The 18,961-nt window shown below is 43.9% G+C and overlaps 1 protein-coding gene across 1 annotated transcript in view; it reads right to left on the bottom strand.

The window, feature by feature from the left end:
- The window catches only part of PDZD2 (PDZ domain containing 2), a 415,428-nt gene that overhangs the window by 263,040 nt on the left and 133,427 nt on the right, over positions 1-18,961 (bottom strand). The window contains 1 exon segment of the mRNA XM_021077090.1: positions 13,868-14,705. Coding sequence (XP_020932749.1) covers positions 13,868-14,343 — 476 coding nt within the window. The 5' untranslated portion in view covers positions 14,344-14,705.

Genomic DNA, 18,961 nt, shown 5'->3' with positions numbered 1-18,961 from the left:
TGGGTGCCTGGGGAATTAACTAATAGCTTTATAAATATGCTGCTCTGGAATGAATAAAGGGAAGAATAATCAGCCAAAGAGAGCTTGCAAAATGGTCCAGGGAGTAAGCAAAATTAGCAAGAGGAGTGTGTGTGTGTGTGTGTGTGTGTGTGTGTGTGTGTGTGTATGCGGGGTGGGGTGGAGTCAGAGTGTCTGCTTGGTGGCGCAGCTGGCCAGGACACGCCAAGAGAGGAACTCAGGGACCACCTGGACAGCAAGCACAGAGGAACTGGGTAGGCTGAGGAAGGGGTCCAGACCTGCAGAATACTAGGCTGATGAGAAACATCTAGATCCCACCACAAATCTCAAATGAGACATTTCCTTAGAGGGTAGGGCTAACCTCTATACCTGTGAGATGACTACTCTAGAATTGTTTTTTTTTATATATATATATATAGCTGATTTACAGTGTTCTGTCAATTTCTGCTATACAGCAAAGTAACTCGGTTATACATATAACTTCTTCTCACATTATCTTCTATCATGTTCTATCACAGGTGATTGGATATAGTTCCCTGTGCTATACAGCAAGATGTTATTGCTTATCCATTCTAAGTGTAATAGTTTGTATCTATTAACCCCAAACTCCCAGTCCATGCCACTCCCTCCCCTTCCCCCTTGGCAAACACAGGTCTGCTCTCCATGTCTGTAAGACTGTTCCATTCTGTAGATAGGTTCATCTGTGCCATATTTTAGAGTCTACAAATAAGTGATATCATATGGTATTTGTCTTTCTCTTTCTGACTTACTTCACTTAGTGTGAGAATCTCTAGTTCCATTCATGTTGCTCCAAATGGCATTATTTTGTTCTTTTTAACGGCTGAGTAGTATTCCATTGTGTATATGTATCACATCTTCTTAATCCATTCATCTGTCAATGGACATTTAGGTTGTTTCCGTGTCTTGGCTATTGTGAATAGTGCTGCAATGAACATAGGACTGCATGTATCTTTTTGAAGGAAAGTTTTGTCTGGATATATGCTCAGGATGGGATTGCTGGATCATATGGTAGTTCTATATTTAGTTTTCTGAGGAACCTCCATACTGTTTTCCATAGTGGTTGTACCAATTTACATTCCCACCAATAGTGGAGGAGGGTTCCCTTTTCTCCACATTCTCTCCAGCATTTGTTATTTGTAGTCTTATTGCTGATGGCCATTCTGACTGGTGGTACCTCGTTGCAGTTTTGATTTGCATTTCTCTAATAAGTAGTGATGTTGGACTTCCCGTTGTGGCACAGTGGTAACAGACATGACCAGTATACATGAAGAAGTGGGTTCGATCCCTGGCTCTGTTCAGTGGGTTAAGGATCTGGTGTAGCTGTGGGCTGAGGTATATGTTGCAGATGCAGCTGGAATCTGGCATTGCTGTGGCTGTGGCATAGGCTGGCAGCTGAAGCTCCGATTCACCCCTAGCCTAGGAACTTCTATATGCCAAGGGTACAGCCCTAAAAAGCAAAACAAAAAACAAAAAAACCCAAAACCAAAACAAACAAACAACAATATTTAGCATATTTTCATGTGCCTGTTGGCATCCATATGTTTTGTTTGAAAAATATCTATTTAGGTCTTTCGCTCATTTTTCTTTTTCTTTCTTTCTTTTTTTTTTTTTTTGCTGTTGAGTGTATGAGAGTTGTCTGTATATCTTGGAGATTAAGCCTTTGTCATTTTCATTCTTTGCAACTATTTCTCCCATTCCATAGGTTGTCTTTTCATATTTTTTAAAATGGCTTCCTTTGCTGTGCAAAAGCTTCTAAGTTTGATTAGTTCCATTGGTTTATTTTTGTTTTTATTTCTATTGCCTTGGGAGACTGACCTAAGAAACATTTGTACGGTTGATGTCAGAGAATGTTTTGCCTGTGTTCTCTTTGGGAGTTTTATAGTGTCTTGTCTTATGTTTAAGTCTTTAAGCCATTTTGAGTTTATTTTTGTGCATGGTGTAATGGTGTGTTAATTTCTCATACCTCTTAGTAAAAAAAAATGAGCATGCACTGTGTATATATATATATATAATTTATTGCATACATGTACTGTTGTACTAATATATTATATGCATCATAAAATACATGAAAAAGCTATTTTTAAAAAGATGAAGTGCTTAATATTTAAAAATTTTCACTTTTACTAAAATAAATTACATAGAGTGAATGTTATGTTTAGCAAAAGCTTTATAGTTAAGTATATGTCAAGGTTTTCAAAAACTTGGCTTAACATTTTTGGATGTGCTAATTCACAAGTACAGTTTGAAGTTCAAAATAAATGGATGTTGGTTTTAAAGGCTTCCATAGCTGAAGCTCTCCCATGAGGCTAGGGAAATCCACATGGAAACAGAACTTCAGAGGCAGCACTTAATAAAAAGTAATAGTCATTTTCCAGCCTTATCCATCACTTGTGCGAAGGCTTTGGTTGAAACTTCGTGTTCATTTTCAACTTGGTTTTGCTTTTCTTGCCAAGTTATTGGGAGGTACAGTCTTTTTAAATAGCTTTTAACATATATGTCTTGTAAAATTCTTTGGAAGATGTAAAACATAGAAAATTTTGTTCTCAAGATTTCAAATACACATAGGAAACTTTTAGTTGGCAAACACAGCATTTGGGGGGAAAAGTAATAAGCATGGAAACATTTCCAAAAATTTATTTTGAAAATGCTCTTTCCATAGCATGAATTTCTTTCAAATGTCGTTAGTACTTTCTTATTCCTTGTCGCAGCATCATCTTTACTTGAAGAAACAGATTACGTGTGTTTGTATTTGTGAAAACAGCCTCCAGGAAGCAGGCCATTGAGTACGACTTATTTTCACAGAAAAAGTGGGGAAATTGGAAATGACTGCCTTTTTGTAGAAGAAAAAAAAACACATGTCATCTTTTTGTTGTTGTTGTTGTTTTTTAGGGCCGCACTGCAGCTTATGGAGGTGCCCAGGCTAGGGTCAAATTGGAGCTGTAGCTGCCGGCCTACACCACAGCTGCAGCAACACAGGATCCGACCTGTGTCTGCCACCTACACCACAGCTCACAGCCACGCTGGATCCTTAACCCACTGAACAAGGCCAGGGATTGAACTTTCGTCCTCATGGATGCTAGTCAGATTCGTTAACCACTGAGCCACAACGGGAGCTTCCACATAGTCATTTTTAAGTTTGGTTGCTCTACATGCTTTGTCTCCTGTGGTATATGGAATGACTGGCCAGTGGGGACCTGCTGTATAGCACAGGGAACTCTACCCAATATTCTGTGATAATCTATATGGGAAAAGAATATGAAAAAAAAAAAGGATGTGTGTATATGTATAACCGAATTACTTTGTTGTAAGCAGAAATTATCACAACATTGTAATCAACTTATATGTCAGTAAAACTTTAAAAAATGAAAAAAAAAATGCTTTGCCTCAAGATAAACACCAGTCCTCTAAAGAGTAAAACTTTTCCATGGTCATTCCCCATCTTATTACAGAGAAGCATAAAAATTCTACTAATTTTAAAAGTCCTGTTTTTATAAAATTAACCATACTCATGATGTTTGTTAGCATTTTTGACATTTTGGTCTTTTGTTTCTTTGCTGTATTAACTTTTCTAGGACCAGTGCAGTGAATCAGTTTCATGTTCTGGCCTATTTTTATAACCTTACCCTGAATTTAAAATGCTAATCAAAGCAGCTGTTACCTTACATAATTTCCCCATAAAGCATTATTTTAACTAACGGAGTCATTGCTTTTTGAAAATACATCTTTTTTTTTTTTTTTTTCTGGTACCTCTTTCCTTTAGTGACTCATGAATAAGTAGGTGTCTCATTGCATCGCTGAAACAGAACTAAGCAAATACCCTTATTTGGAACATGTGAGAAACAGCAGTACTTTTCTCCAACCACACAGCAAACTGCCACATGGCATACTGTTTCTTGAAAACTTCAGCAACGTTTCATGCGATTCCAGCAGGCATTTTATTTTGGAGCTATATTGTTCTCCATGTATTATTTTAGCTATTTTTTACCACATCAGGAAGAATCTTTGTTTTCCTGGTGGCATGTGACTTTTTGCCTTAAGCAATTAAGAAAAAAAAAAAATTCCAAACAGGCTCTTAAAATATTCAGTTTAGCAAAATTCTGGACTAGATTTAGTATTGAATAATTATTAACATGGCTGAAACATTTAGCGCTACTTATATTCATGTGGTGGATATTTAGATTTTAAATATCTTAATAATGATCATGGCTTGATACCATCATTAAGGATTATCTCAAGGCACAGTCTATACTTACAGTGAGATTTCCCTTAATAATAGAGGCTGGAAATGTGTATTCCACATAGACTCCTGATAGCTTTGAATTTTAATTTTTTGTCTGACTTATCAATCTGAATAGATTGGCATCGCTTTACTTTATAATGAATGAGGTGGAGAATATACCAGTGTAAGAGAAAGGTCAACACAGCCACTTTTTGTGTGTGGTTTAGTTTGCACCTGCATTAATTATTTTTTATTTTCCTTTTTCCCCCCTCAAGAAATTTAGTTTCTTTGCCCATTTGGTAAAGTTAATTTAAATCCAACAAATGCATACTTTCATCCATAAACCTACTTCACTGAGTGGGCTGACATAAACTAGTTACCTGAAATAAGTCCAAAGTGAATTAATCTTTGAGGGGCCTTTAGACCACCTCTTCTTCCCTCAGGACACATCACATACCACACAGGACATGGACCCTCTGACACACAGATTGATTAAGGATGCCACTGTCAATCCACATCTAAAATATTAGCCAAACTGTAATTCAAAAAGATACATGCACCCCTATGTTCACAGAAGCACTATTCACAATAGCTGAGGCATGGAAACAGCCTAAATGTCCATCGATGGATGAATAGATTAAGAAGATGTGGTGCATATACACAATGGAATACCACTCAGACATAACAAAGAATGAAATAATGCCATTTGCAGCAACATGGATGCAACTAGAGACTCTCACACTGAGTGAAGTAAGTCAGAATGAGAAAGATAAATACCATCTGATATCACTTTTATATGGAAATCTAAAATATGGCACAAATGAACCTATTTACAAACATCAGATACACAGACATAGAGAGCAGACTTGTGGATGCCAAGGGGGAGGGGGGAGGGAGTGGGATGGACTGGGAATTTGGGGTTGGTAGATGCAAACTATTTCATTTAGAATGGATAAGCAATGAGGTCATACTGTACAGCAGAGGGAACAACCTCCAGTCTCTTGGGATAGAACATGATGGAAGATAGTATAAGAAAAAGAATGTGTGTGTGTGTGTGTGTGTGTGTGTGTGTGTGTGTGTGTGTGACTCTCCAGTGGGAGATTTGGGTTCTCCATCTCCCATGGCTGAAGTCAGTCACTCAGCAGTGGCTCTGACTGGGGATGGGAGGTGGGTACCAGGAGAGGTGGGTCCCTGGAATGCAAATTCAAGAGCATCTCTGGATGGAGCTTGGCAACCTCACTGTCCTTTAAATTATGGAAAATGCCTCCTTTTGTGTAATCTCTTCCCTTATAAGAAGAAGCAGGTGGAGTGGCTGGTGGAGTGTTTGACACTGCCCCGCTCCTCACGCTCTCCTGAAGCCTTTTGGATCCCAGGAGTCTGGAGCTGGGCTGGGGAAGGACAACTTCTCTCCGCCACCTATCACCAAGAGCTAAGCATGAGTGGGTTGATCGGATGTGCTACTTATCTACTTGTGGTGGACCTGAGGGCCAGGGCCATGTTAGGAGAGGATGCCATGGGGGGAACAGGGATGGGGCATCTCCTGGGAGGAAGCACGAGAACACAAGGCACCGCCGAGAAAAGGGGATGGTGCCTGAGTCACTTTCTGCCGAGGGATGCTCAGATGTTGCCATTCTCAAGAGAGCTCTGGAGGCTGAAAACATCATCCCAACAGCACAGCTGAGAAGCCCACACAGTCTAGTGAGTAATAAGCTTCTCTAAATCTCCCAGCACTGTGCTTGGCTTCAACCACAAGATGGCAGGCGTTGGCAGAAGATCATCTACCGCCTGGCCCAGAAAGACCTGAGGGAAAGCTCTAGTCCAGTGGCCCTCAGTTACACAGTTATGAGGCTGCTGTAAGCTAAACTCTTGTTGAGAAGGAAGGTTCTAGCTGTAATATCATCCATTTAGAGAATGGATGTAGAAATATGTACAAAATTTTGATTTTCCATTTGTTTCTCACAGTCAACAGTAAAATTCCAAAAAAAATTTTTTTTGAAATTTCAGATTTCATCGGTTTCTCTTTGTAGTGTTGAAGCAAAAGTTCTAGAATTTGAGACAGAGGTCCTTGCTCTTCTCTGAAGAAGATACTTGGCCCCAGGAAACGAGCTCCTGGAGCCTCAGTTTCCTCCTTGGTACAAGGAGAAGACAGGCCTTGGATGCACTATGGGCGACCTTCCAGAAACTAAGACATGAAGTGAAACAGCACGTGGGGAAAGCAGGCCGAGAAGAATGAGGTGGGCTCCAACGTAAGGTCCTGTAACGCTCCATTTACACGGCATCCTTGGGGAATGGGCCGTTCCACACGACCACGTTTCCAGATAATTGAATTTTAAATGCTGAAACGTGTTTTCCTTTTAACCTTCTGGAATGGAAATCTTTCCGAAGTGTATTACACGCTTCTCTGGCTTCTTAAACAGCAAACTGAATATAACTTAACCTTCCCTGAATGTTCGAGGTCATCACGATGACCGCCTCTTACTGTTTATACCGTCCTGAATAGAGCCCTGGGTGCCTCTGGGCATGTTCAGGTAGACAGGACCCTTGTGTGAAATGGTCCCGGAGGCTATGTAATCAAGCTAAAATTGGCAATTCCTCCTTTCTGCAATCTCCTACATCACTACCTGCAGCCATTTCTCCAACTAACACCTTCTAGCAGCCTCCTGACACTCTGCTTAAAATCGGCTATAACCCTCAGAGAACTCAGGGTTGCCATGGGTAACCAGAGTCTGAGCTCGTATCAACTCTAAATTTAATTTTACACACGATTTAAAGGCAGTGGGTGGTGTGCTGAAGGTTACTTCTGGCCCAGACTCATACAGCTAGTCCACCCAGTCAGTAGCAATGCTCCTGGGCCAGTTGGCCCAGCACCATGAGCTCCCTGGGCCCTCTTGCCAGCCCAGCACCCTGGCCCCCATTCTTGGACCACACGGGCATCTCACACCCCAGGAACGCAAAGGTGCAGGCTGGCCCTGGGGGCTCCAGGACCCCTCCTTTCACGCATCAGCATCCTTTCCATCCGGGGAGTATCCACTCCCTTCACCTTGAATATTACCTTGAATTCTGGGCTGGAAATTATTCTCTTTCCTACTGAGCAAACCACCAGAGTTTTAGTCTCTTCTCTGTCCCTCAGCCTCAAAGGCCTTTTCTCAGTTCATGCTGTGCCCTGGGATCAGGTCTCCTGAGGTCGACCAGGAAGGGTGTTAAGTTACCTTTGACTGAAATCTACCAAGGTCCAGAGGCCGATTCAGTACATTAAATAAATCATCTTATCTCATCCACTAAATGACTCTTTTGGGGAAAGCATCCACCTCCTGCGGCTGAGCTAACTTGCCCACAAGGACAGCAGGCGGGTCTGGAAGCCAGATCCATCTCTCCGAGGCCCATGTTCTTTGTCCTGTGCGCTGATCACATTTATTCGTGTACCAAAAAGTCCAGTCGAGGTTCCTATCCTAAAAAAACCACATTGTAAGTGAAACATAGGCCCTTTTACTTTTCAGAAAAGGCTACTTGTTTTTGTTTTCATGTGTGGGTTGTGTTTTAATTAATTCCACATTTTGTTACCAATTTGGAACAATCTGTCCTCAGGGAACAGATCTGGTTTACTTATAGAAAGCCAGCCGAGGGAGGGAGGGACTGGGGTTACAAACATTCCTTGTAGGACATAATCTAAAAAATCTTCCCAGTTCTCCCTTCACCAAAAAGATATAAATAGAACATTCCAGAAAATCTCATCTTCCCCAGACTAGGTATGTATGATAAGGTCTCAAACAAAAACCTTCCTCCATGTGTTACCAGCTATGCCTGCAAGATGGGGGCATGTGACATCAACCATTACTGTATCCCTCCCCACCTCAGGAATTTCTCTAGAAGTTCATCTCAGGATGATGCTGTCACCATGCAAAAGAATGAGGGATTCCCAGAGCTACTTGGGGAGCCTGCAAGCAAACTGTGGACCTCGGGGAGAAAGCAGGATGGGCTCTGCAATTTGGGGACAGTCCCAAGTTAGGCTTTGGAGCTGGTTCTGGGGTACAGAAGAGTGTCAAGTTCATGGTTGTGAATTCTCTGCTCCTCCTCCAGGGATGAACTTCCCAAACTGACCCAAAGCTAATTTTTAAACTAAGCCAACCATGACCTCAGCTTCTACTTTTTGCACCTGCTCCTCCCACACTTAACACACACGCAATTTTCAGAGCGTCCTCTTCCAAAAACATCCACAGGGCTCCAAAGTTTCCAGGGCAGCCTTGTCAGGGAGGAAATTGTCTGAATAACTGGCCAGCCACAGATGACAAGGTCAAAATATTACATGTATTAATGTGCTAGAGCTGCCATAAGAAAGTACTGCAAACCCAGTGGCCTGAACAATGGAAATGTGTCTCATAGTTCTGGAGGCTCAAAGTCCAAGATCAAGGTGTTTGCAGAGCTATGCTCCCTCTGAGGTACTAGAGAAATGTCTGCTCCAGGTCCCTTTCTTTGCTTCTGGTAGTTCCTTGGCTTGTGGCAGCATAACTCCAACTTGTACATGGCATTCCCCCCTCCCCATATCTGTGTTCAAACCTGCCCTTTTTATAAGGACACTAGTCATCTTGGATTAAGGGCCCACCATATGGCTTACGCCCATATGACCTCATCTTAACTAATTATATCTGCAATGACCCTATTTCCAAATTATGCCACATTCAGAGGTTTTGGGGGGTTCAGACTTCAACATACGAATTTAGGAGGCGGGACACGCAATGTAACCCATAACATCATCTAAAGTAGTTTTGAATTCAAAATCAGACTCAAGAGAAGGAACAGAATGGACTGTCCAAAAGAGTGCCTTGTGTTATAATTCCGAGTGATACTGTGGATGACTCATCATGCAGGTGGGCTGGCAGGGAAATTAGTGTGTTGCTACCTGAAATCCGCTGCTTACGAGTAAGGACGGATATGCTGTCAGCGAGGGGCTGTGTGCTGAGGGGCAGAGAGGTACCCTGGGGTCTCTGTAGAACCTTAATTCCACTTGTTAGGACAAAACCTACATAGGTATGTGGAACAATTGAGTGTGGAAGGAACCTGGTAGGTACAGAGAGAGGGAAAAGGGACATCTTGAGAATATTCAAAACACTTTAAACGCCTTGAGACTTAATCTCAAAGTGCCTCCAGTCCTCAAGCTCTGGCTAGAGATAAGTTTGCCAGAAGGATTCTATATTAAAATTGGGTTTTCTTTTATAAGGTGGGGGCGAGGGGCTTCTGTTTTCCTTGTCAGCTTGGGTAGGTGGAAGCCTTGTAGTCTGTTCTCATCATTTGCTTCCCCGCTGTCTACAGTTATACTGAGGAGGTATTTTTGTGAAGCTGTAAACAATCCATGAAATGAAGCACCAGACCACACGACAAGGACCAAAGTAAACTCCAGGGCAGATGGAGGTAGCACAGCACAGGGGTTAGGAGCACAGACTGTGGTGGCAGCTAGAGCCAAGTTCAGATCTGGTTCTGCCTCTTTCTTCGGTGACTGTGGGCACGTTACATGGCCTCTCTGTGGTCAAGGTTCTCATCTAAAGCTCGCCTTTAGAGAGTGGCAGTCACTAAATGACAGTGGGTGGCACAATGTCCCTATGGTAGCAACTGCTCATTAAATGTATAATGGACTTATTCCATTAATAAGTGCAATTAAAATAGACTTATAATTATTCTACAGAACTAGGGAGTGAATCTTGAAAAATCAAGCTCATCTCTGTCTCGCCCATCTTGTGAACATCCTGGTTGTTAGGGGCATTGGGAGACCAGGACTCCAGCGCCCTTACCTCCATGCCTTAGTCACTTTCATACCACCTTGAAGATCAAGCAGTGGGTCTTGGCCTTCTCCTCCTCCTCCTCCATCTGAGGGCTCCTGGGTAGACCTTCCCTCATCCGTCCCTTCACCGTCCAGCATCACACATGGCTGCCCCATCGGAGAAGGGAATTTCAGAGCCATGACTGCTCACTGGTTAAAAAAAGTTATCTTTGGAAGATGTACTTCCTCAGCTGTGGAAAATTTTTAGAAACCCAGTGCATTGACTGTATTTCCTTATTTTTGTATTCTTGATGCTCTGGCATTTGGGGCTTTGATCCTGCAGAGACTACGCCTCCCAGGGCCAGCTAATTCCTAGAGATAGCAAAAACTCCCCTGTGTCAGTCATTTCCCTGTCTGCATGTCTTATCATACTTCATTAAAACACCCACAGGCCTATTCCTTGAGCTTTTTCCTATTTCTATTCTCCAAACTCCTTAGCTTCAGCATTTCAGTGCAGCTGTCAACTGGCTACATTCGTCTGAATGTCTCCTCCTGACCTCACGGAGGTAGAGTGGTGCACTGGGTTGGATACCCAGCTGGGAGTCAGAAGAAGGACATTGAGTCTCAGCTCTGTCAGTTATCATTGGCCAGGCATCACAGGAATGCCTTCACCTCTGCAGTCTTCTTGAACCAAAATGCCAGCTCAGATGGATCAAGCGAAATGCTACATAGATTCTCTTCCCCTCCCTCCATATGTTAGCAAAGACAGCTGTGGCTAACTTCCTTCCCACCCCCACTCCACTATCCCAACACACATACCCAGAGCCTCAAAGCCAGTTTCCAGAAGACCTGTGGAGAGAACCCTGAGTCCCAGACTCAGTCCACTGCTTCTTCCATCACATCATACTTGCCCCTTCTTTACAGCTTCCATGAAAGAGTCTAGTGTCGTTTTCCCTCTTCTCTCCTGGCCCTGGGCCCATCACATTTCTATTCTTCTACATCTTCTTTCTTTGCAAAAAGGGCACCATCTGATCACTCCCTCCAACAACTAAATTAAGACCACCAAAGAATCCTCCTCTGTAACTGAAAACCATCTTATTCCAGGGCCAGATATACTCTTAGAGCCTGAGACAGAAAATTCAAGCTCTTAAAGATTCCACAGCCTTCAGCAGGACAAGAGAAGAGCTTTCAAAAAAAAAAAAAAAAAAAAAAAAGTCCCCACTATGGGAAGACTTTCTCCAAGGTCCTAAAGACTCCACCAACCTTTTGGATAATAAAGTTCCAGTCTTTCAAAACACTCTCCATCCTATTATTTCAAAATGACAATAGTCATTTTGATGCTTTTATTGAGCATTATTTACTAGACATACTGTTAAGCCTTATATGTGCAATGTTTCATCATTTGGTCATTGGTATCAACAGTGTTATTGTTCCTATTTCACAGATGGTAAATCAGAGGCTAAGAAGGATGATATTCCTAAGGTCAACAAGCTGGTAAGTAGGGGAACCTGGGGGGGCAGCCCCAGCTGTCTGGCTCCAGAGCTGCACCTCCTGATCACAATGCTCTCCTGCTGGACATGCCCTCCATGCTCCTCCTTCTATCTCTCCATCCAAATATGTCCCCTTCATATCAGATGGCTGCCAATGGTGAGGGCATTCAAGAATAGCTCTGATAGGGCTGCCTCATGGTGACCCCCACTTCTTCACTCTATGGACTTTACCAGCAGGGGCTGGAGTCACTTTTTTAAGCCCTGTAGCACCTTGAGTGCTACTGTAGTCAAGCCCTGCTCTTCACTAAGAGTGAGCTCTAATACCAAATAAAAATACTTCTTTTCAATATCCCTCCTCGGAATTGAGCAGTGTCTCCCAGGAACTGCCAGTTGGGCACTCAGCCACTAGCCACAAACATCCCATTGGTCCAATAGGCAACCCAAAGGAAATACTGATGAGAATGTCTCCTGAGCAAGTACTCACATCAACCAGCTAACCCTATGCTATGTTGTTTCCATGCACTGGCTCATTTAAATTCAGACCACATTGCATATGCCTGATGACTTTTTGTTGGCCCCCTATGTCCAATCTCCACATTTTTCTATCTAGCTTTTACCCCAGGAGGCTGACACATATGTACAACAATATGCCCTTGCCCCTGGCTGATTCCCACTGATGGGAAGCTCTAATAGGAGGTAGAAGGAAAGGATAAGATTGAAGTCAATGTATTTTTATGCTGGTTCTCTCTCTTCAAGGTCTCCTTGGGTTAGATGTCTCCCACATCAAAAGGTCACCATGATTCTTAAGTTGGCTCCATGATTCTCTCCTTCTGGAATATGAGAGCCCTTCTTACAGGAGCCCTGGAAGGCTTGATGAAACTTATGCATCTCTGGGAGTTCCCATGATGGCTCAGCAGAAACCAATCTGACTAGTAACCATGAGGGTGCAGGTTTGATCCCTGGCCTTGCTCAGTGGGTTAAGGATCCTGTGTTGCCGTGAGCTGTGGTGTGGGTTACAGACATGGCTCAGATCCTGCATTGCTGTGGCTGTGGCATAGGCTGGCAGCTGGCTCCGATTTGACCCCTAGCCTGGAAATTGCCATATGCTGTGGGTGCTGCCCTAAAAAGACACAAAAACAAAATAAAACAAAACTTATGCATCTCTGAATATCTTCAAACTTCTCTTGTTTCTTTCATATATGCCTATCATAAAACCCTGATGTGCAGTAATGTGTTAACTTAGCAGGTTTGGAGTATTTAATTCTTGTGCATTCCAAAGAGAGGAACGTCCATTGACCTACTCTTTGAAGATAACCTCTAAGCCCTTGGAATATCCTGACTGATAATAATGTCTTTGTAGACCTGGGGCCAAAGAGTTTATGCTAATAATGTATTCTACGGTGGGGGCCTTGGGCCATGTGGTATTAGTTTGACCTCTGGAAGGACTGGATACTGAGTAACTAAGATCAGCTACACATGCATAGAATGCCTATGTGATCGACCTCCAATAAAAACCCTGGACACAAGGCTTGGGTAAGCTTCCCTGGTTACCAATACTCTATATGTGCTGTCACACATTGTTGCTGGGAGAATTGACTGCTTCTGTGTAAATCTGCTGGGAGAGGACAACTGGAAGCTTGCTCCTGGACTCCATTCACCTTGTGCCTTTGCTGATTTTAATCTAACTCCTTTCACTGTAATAAACTGTAACCATAAGCATAACAGCAGTTCTGAGCTCTGTGAGTCATAGAAACCGAAGGGGGCCTTAGGAACACTAATTCATCCAAGAAACAACAGAACAGTCCAATTATAACTTATTGCCATGGTTGGGTGGTCACATAGGTAAAAAAAAATAAATATGTTCATTCAGATGAAATCCAAATGGATCTTCCAGGATGGGGATATACAGAGGGTGGGGAGGGGTCATCAAAAGACATTTCTAAGCATCTCAAGGGGCTTCTGGATTGTAAGTCCTGGTGAAGGTAACATGGGACAGGCAGATGGAAACATATCTAGGACCCAATTTTTGCTGCTCCAATTGCAGGTAAGCCGCTATGTTGAATGGAAAAGAGGTCTAACTCAATGTGATATTTCTCATACTCTTATGATGTACCATTTCCTTTCTCTGTACCATTTCCAAGTTTCAAGGAAAAACTCTGAGCCTGAGTCTTCTAAGAGAGAATGAAACAAAAACTTATAAATACCTCAAAACTTCAACTTAAATTTTCCCTTTATAGGATAAATGCCATTAGCTTCTCACCATAGCAGGACTCAAAACCCTCAGCAGCTGCAGATCCCAGCCTCAGACATAAGTGAACCACAGGGGTCCCACCTCCCACCCCACGTCACTGGTGCTCCCTCACTCACCTGGCCCCACTGACATCAACTCCGACCATCAGCTGCCCATTCAGGGAGAGGATCTCATCCCGAAGCCGGACCTTCCCACTCTTCCCTGCCGGGCTGTTCTTCCTCAGCTCCGTCACCCAGATGCAGCCCACATCCAGCACAGGGCCCTGGTGGGTTTTCCTCTTCTTGCCCCCTCTGCGCTTTTCTCCATAGTCTCCAAAAACAGGAATGTTCCCAAAACTGAGGCCCACAGTCTCTGTGTCCCCCAGCTCCTTGGTGAGGTACACAGTGCAGATCTCCATCCCTGGGGGGCTGTGATCAGCTGGGACTGCACTCTCATCCACTGCAAAGTTCAGCTGGATATACTCCTGTAGCTTCTGGATGGCCGCCTGGCAGAGGCGCTGCTCCGGCCCATCCCCGCCCTCCCGCAGGCTGTTCTGCAGCCACCGGTAGAGGAGGGGCAGGTGTAGCCCGGCATTGTCCTGGGTGATGGGCATGGTGCTCACTCCCGGATGCCAACATCATGAGAGGACCTGCTCCTGGGGGCCAGGCCCCGCAGGGCCCCACGTCCCTCGGGAACACGGGCTGTCATCAGCTTGGCCTGTGGTCATGTTCAGCTGGCAGACAAGCCTAAGAAACACTTACTCCAGTCCTGGCTGTTTGCTTTGATGAGAGGAGGATGGGACTCTGTTAGAACAACAGTGGAACAATCGCAGGGCCCAGAGTGTCAACGAGGGAAGGAAGGAAACGTCTGAACAGTCTTTGCTTGGGTCATTTCACAGGGGGCCTGTGCAAAGGACTTGAAAATGAGGTGTTCCTCCAGCAGCAACAGGGGGACCTCCCCTGGACGCGTTCACACCTGGAAGAGGAAAAAACAAAAAATTGCAGTCACAAAAGTGAATCTTCTGACACAGAAAAAACACATGGCCAGAGTGTTACAGAGGACAGAGTTTGCTTTTTGAGTAAGAAACTTAAAGCCTCTCCCCATTCCACAGTTTAATTCTCCCCACCCTGTGCACACCCATGTGCACACACACACACACACTCATACACAGACACAGATATACACAGACACACACAGATATACAGATGCACATACAAACACACAGATACACACACATGCACGCACGCATACGCACCACACGCACATGCGCACACACAGGCATCCTTCCCACAGACAAGAAACCTCTGGAATGCTGACCTTCATCAGCAGAGAAATGAGATGACTTTTGCCAGGACAACCCCCATCGAACTCACATCCACCCAGGAGGCTGTGTCATCAGACTCCCTGGAAGATTGTTGAGGGACTTGGGACATTTTTAAGAGCTCGCATTGGTCGGAAATTCAAATTATCTCCACTTGCCTTGATCAGCCCAACTGGCTGTCCAGGAGGTCTGTCCTTTCCAGAACTCAGTTCTGAGAGTGGTGCCACAGGAGAAGAGCTGATCAACACCACAGAGAGAGGTGGGTTTTCCCCAAGATGCAGGTTCCCAGCTAGTGGCAGACTCCCCAGACCACTACAGTCCTGAGCTTAGCGAGTGGTTCTGCCTTTTTTATTTTTTTCCAGCTACCCCATAGCATACGGAGTTCCTGGGCCAGGGATCAAATCTGAGCCAGGGCTGCGACCTACACTATAGCTGCGCAATGCTGAATCCTTAACCCACTGTTCAGGGCCAGGGATTGAACTCACATCCTATAGCAGAGACATCTTTAATCCCATTTTTTGTTTTTGTTTTTGGTTTTTTTGCCACATCAGGAACTCCAGCTCCATCTTTCTCATGTAGATTCACAGGAATCCTGTCCCTTTACAGCCTATAAGTCTCCTCTCTTCTTTTTCTTAGGTAAACTGTTGAGACCCATCCACTCTTAGGCCAACACAAAAGCCATCCCCTGCAGAGAAAAGTTTCCCCAAGCTTCTGGGTGAGAAGCTCTGGCCTCACCCTGGCATGCCCCTGGACGCTCTGCTGTACAGCCACACAGCCACACGGCCACACGCAACCCCACCCACTAAGCCTCACCTGCTCGGGGCTTCGCAGGTGCGGCTTCCCCGCAGAGCAGAATGATCTCCCAGCTCTGAGCATGCACAATGTCTGGCACACATACCTCCCCCCCATGAAAGGTTAACTGAACTCCATTGCCAATTCTCCTTCTCCACCAAAGAGATTTTTCACCTCCATCCTCTGTAAACACAGAAAAATGACCCCTTTCAGTTTCTTCTCAGAACTTCACTTTCACCCCGAGGAAGTCAATACAAACCGTGCCAGTGAAGATGGAAAACACTCTCTAGCCTTCTCAGGAAGTGATTTAACAAGGAATAATAATAAATGGGAGAGGTGTCAGAAGCCACGTCAATAATAAATGACCTTATTACTCAGTAACCGTAAAGAAATTTCCAGTAGAGTTAAGTTGTGGATTTCCAAAGAACTCGAGTGCCAGCTATTAATTGGTTCCAAATAAATCAAAAGCTTAGCACATTTCATCTGCATAATCACACGCTATTAAAAAGAAAAGCAAGATCTAAGAAAAGATAATCCATACATGGACAAAAATTGAATTGCTTTTCTGGCCAAAATAAGTAATGCCTCTTCCTGAAAAGTAACTCCACACAGATATACTAAAATCTTATGAATAAATCCAAACATTTTCCATAAAGCCTAACAACTCTTAGGAGTCTATTTCCTCATCTTAAGGGAAAAAGTTAAGCCAAATGATCTCTAAGTTCTTTCATACTCCCGGAGAGGTTCTCAGACATAGAGACAATGTTTGGTTCATCAATACCTTCCCTACCCCAGTACAGTGTCTGTCACCTTGTAGACTCTCAGTAATTTAAAACAACCTTTTTCTTTTCAGCTGTACGGGTGATGTGCAGAAGTTCCTTGGGCCAGGGATCGAGCCCAGGCCACAGCAGTGACTGAGCTGCTGCAATGACAATGCTGGATGCTTAACCAACTGTGCCACAAGGTAATTCCTTAAAACAATTTTTTAAATTTCATTTTTGGCAGCACCTCTGGCATATGTAAGTTCCTGGCCAGGGATCAAATCCGAGCCATGGCTGCAGCAATGCCCATGCTTAACTTACTGTGCCACAGCAGGAACTCCAACAATGTTTTCAAAGATCTTTTAAAATTAAAATTTTGATGGTAATTCAAGGTGTTAATTCACAGTTCAGATGGTTCTGCACATATGAAAACAGAGTAAATATCTTGGGCAAGATGTTCTTTATTTTATTTTTTTATTTTTTATTTTTTTTGCTTTTTAGGGCCACACTTGCAGCATATGGAGGTTCCCAGGCTAGGGGGTCTAATCGGAGCTACAGCTGCCGGTCATAGCCACAGCCACAGCAATGCCAGATTCAAGCCTCGTCTGCAACCAGCACCACAGCTCACAGCAGTGCTGGATCCTTAACCCACTGAGCAAGGCCAGGGATCGAACCCGCAACCTCATGGTTCCTGGTCAGATTCATTTCCACTGCGCCACGACGGGAACTCCAAGATGTTCTTTAAATAAGTCTGACTGAAGAGAACCAAACTTGAGTAATAGAGAATTTTTTCCCTGATGTCAACTTGTATTTCTGCAACATGTATTTATGGAACATTTATTGAGAACCAGACCTTGAACCTGGCATTGGGAATACATTGTCAAAAAGGCAAATTCCTCATCCTGAAGGCATTCTTGTCTAGTGGGAGATGCATAAATAAATGGAAACTAGTGGCTAACAAGTCAGCGACAAGCCTCTTAACAGACGTGACGAAGGCATGTTTCTGGCAGCCATGTTCACATAATGTAAGATAAGCCCTCAGCCCCTGATGGTGGGTCCCAGGCTGGGCATGTCCTGTAAGCTGGAGCCACGTTCTCTGAGAACAGAGTGACATGGAGAGATGGAGTCTAGTCTCCAGGGTGTAGAAGGAACTGTAACTTTTGAACTAGGGCCTCCGGATGGCAATACTGAGTACTGAGGGGCAGAGAAAGTCATCCTGTCGAGAAATAAAGATGATCCATAGAAGGCAGAAAGACAAGATAAAGGAAAGAGAACCCTCTGGTTTCCCCACAGCATCCCGGGTTTCACCCATCCTGGATGAGGCAGCACTGCTGCCCTCCTACCTCGATCTAAAGGACCCTATCAGTTCTTACAATACATGACATTTGAAAATGCTAACTATTTAAAATAAGAAAAGGGAGTTCCCACTGTGGCTCAGTGGGTTAAGAACCTGACAGTGTCTGAGAGATGTGGCCACACTCAGTGGATTGAGAATCCAGCGTGTTGCTGCAAGCTGTGGCATAGGTTGCAGATGAGGCTCAGATCTGGTGTTGGCATGGCTGTGGTGTAGGCCAGAAGCTGCAGCTCTGATTCAACTCCTAGCCTGGAAACTTCCATGTGGTGTAGGTATGGCCATAAAAAGAAGAAAAGAGGGAAAAAAAAAAAAAAAAAGGTAAAGAAAAACAAAACCAAAAAAAAAACCCAAACTCTCTAAATCTACCTTGAATTGTTTTCTACTCTTTGCAACTCCAAAGTTGTTAATGAATACACAAGAAGCAAGTGGAGGGTGGGCAGAGCCCTGAGTATCAACAAGGCTACTGGGAGCTACTCTCTGACCCTGGAGGTGGTGAGAGCAGGGAAGGAGTTTTCAAAAAAGGCAACATACACCCTCAAAGTGATTTAGTCTTATTAAAGTGTTCATTGGCTATATAACCTTCCAATTCCATACCTCTAATTGGGAATTTCTCAGTAATTTCCAGCTCCCTATCTGATCAACTCCTTTTCTGGGATTTTCTTTTTTCTTTTTTTGTCTTTTCCTTTTAGGCCGCACCCGAGGCATATGGAGGTTCCCAGGCTAGGGGTCTAATCGGAGCCATTGCTGCTGCCCTACACCACAGCCATGCCAACACCAGATCTGAGCTGATATCTGCGACCTACACCACAGCTCACGGCAACGCAGGATCCTTAACCCACTGAGCAAGGCCAGGGATTGAACCTGAGTTCTCATAGTTCCTAGTCAGATTTGTTTCTGCTACACCACAACGAGAGCTCCCTAGGATTTTCTATAAATAAAGGAAATAGAGGCATTCCTGCCCATTGCAACAATTTGTGATATGAAAAGGTACACAATCTTCCAA

Source organism: Sus scrofa, chromosome 16, assembly GCF_000003025.6.
Source record: "Sus scrofa isolate TJ Tabasco breed Duroc chromosome 16, Sscrofa11.1, whole genome shotgun sequence".
Lineage (NCBI taxonomy): Eukaryota > Metazoa > Chordata > Mammalia > Artiodactyla > Suidae > Sus > Sus scrofa.
Note: the sequence above shows the minus strand (reverse complement) of the source record. Positions and strands in the feature narration are given on the sequence as shown.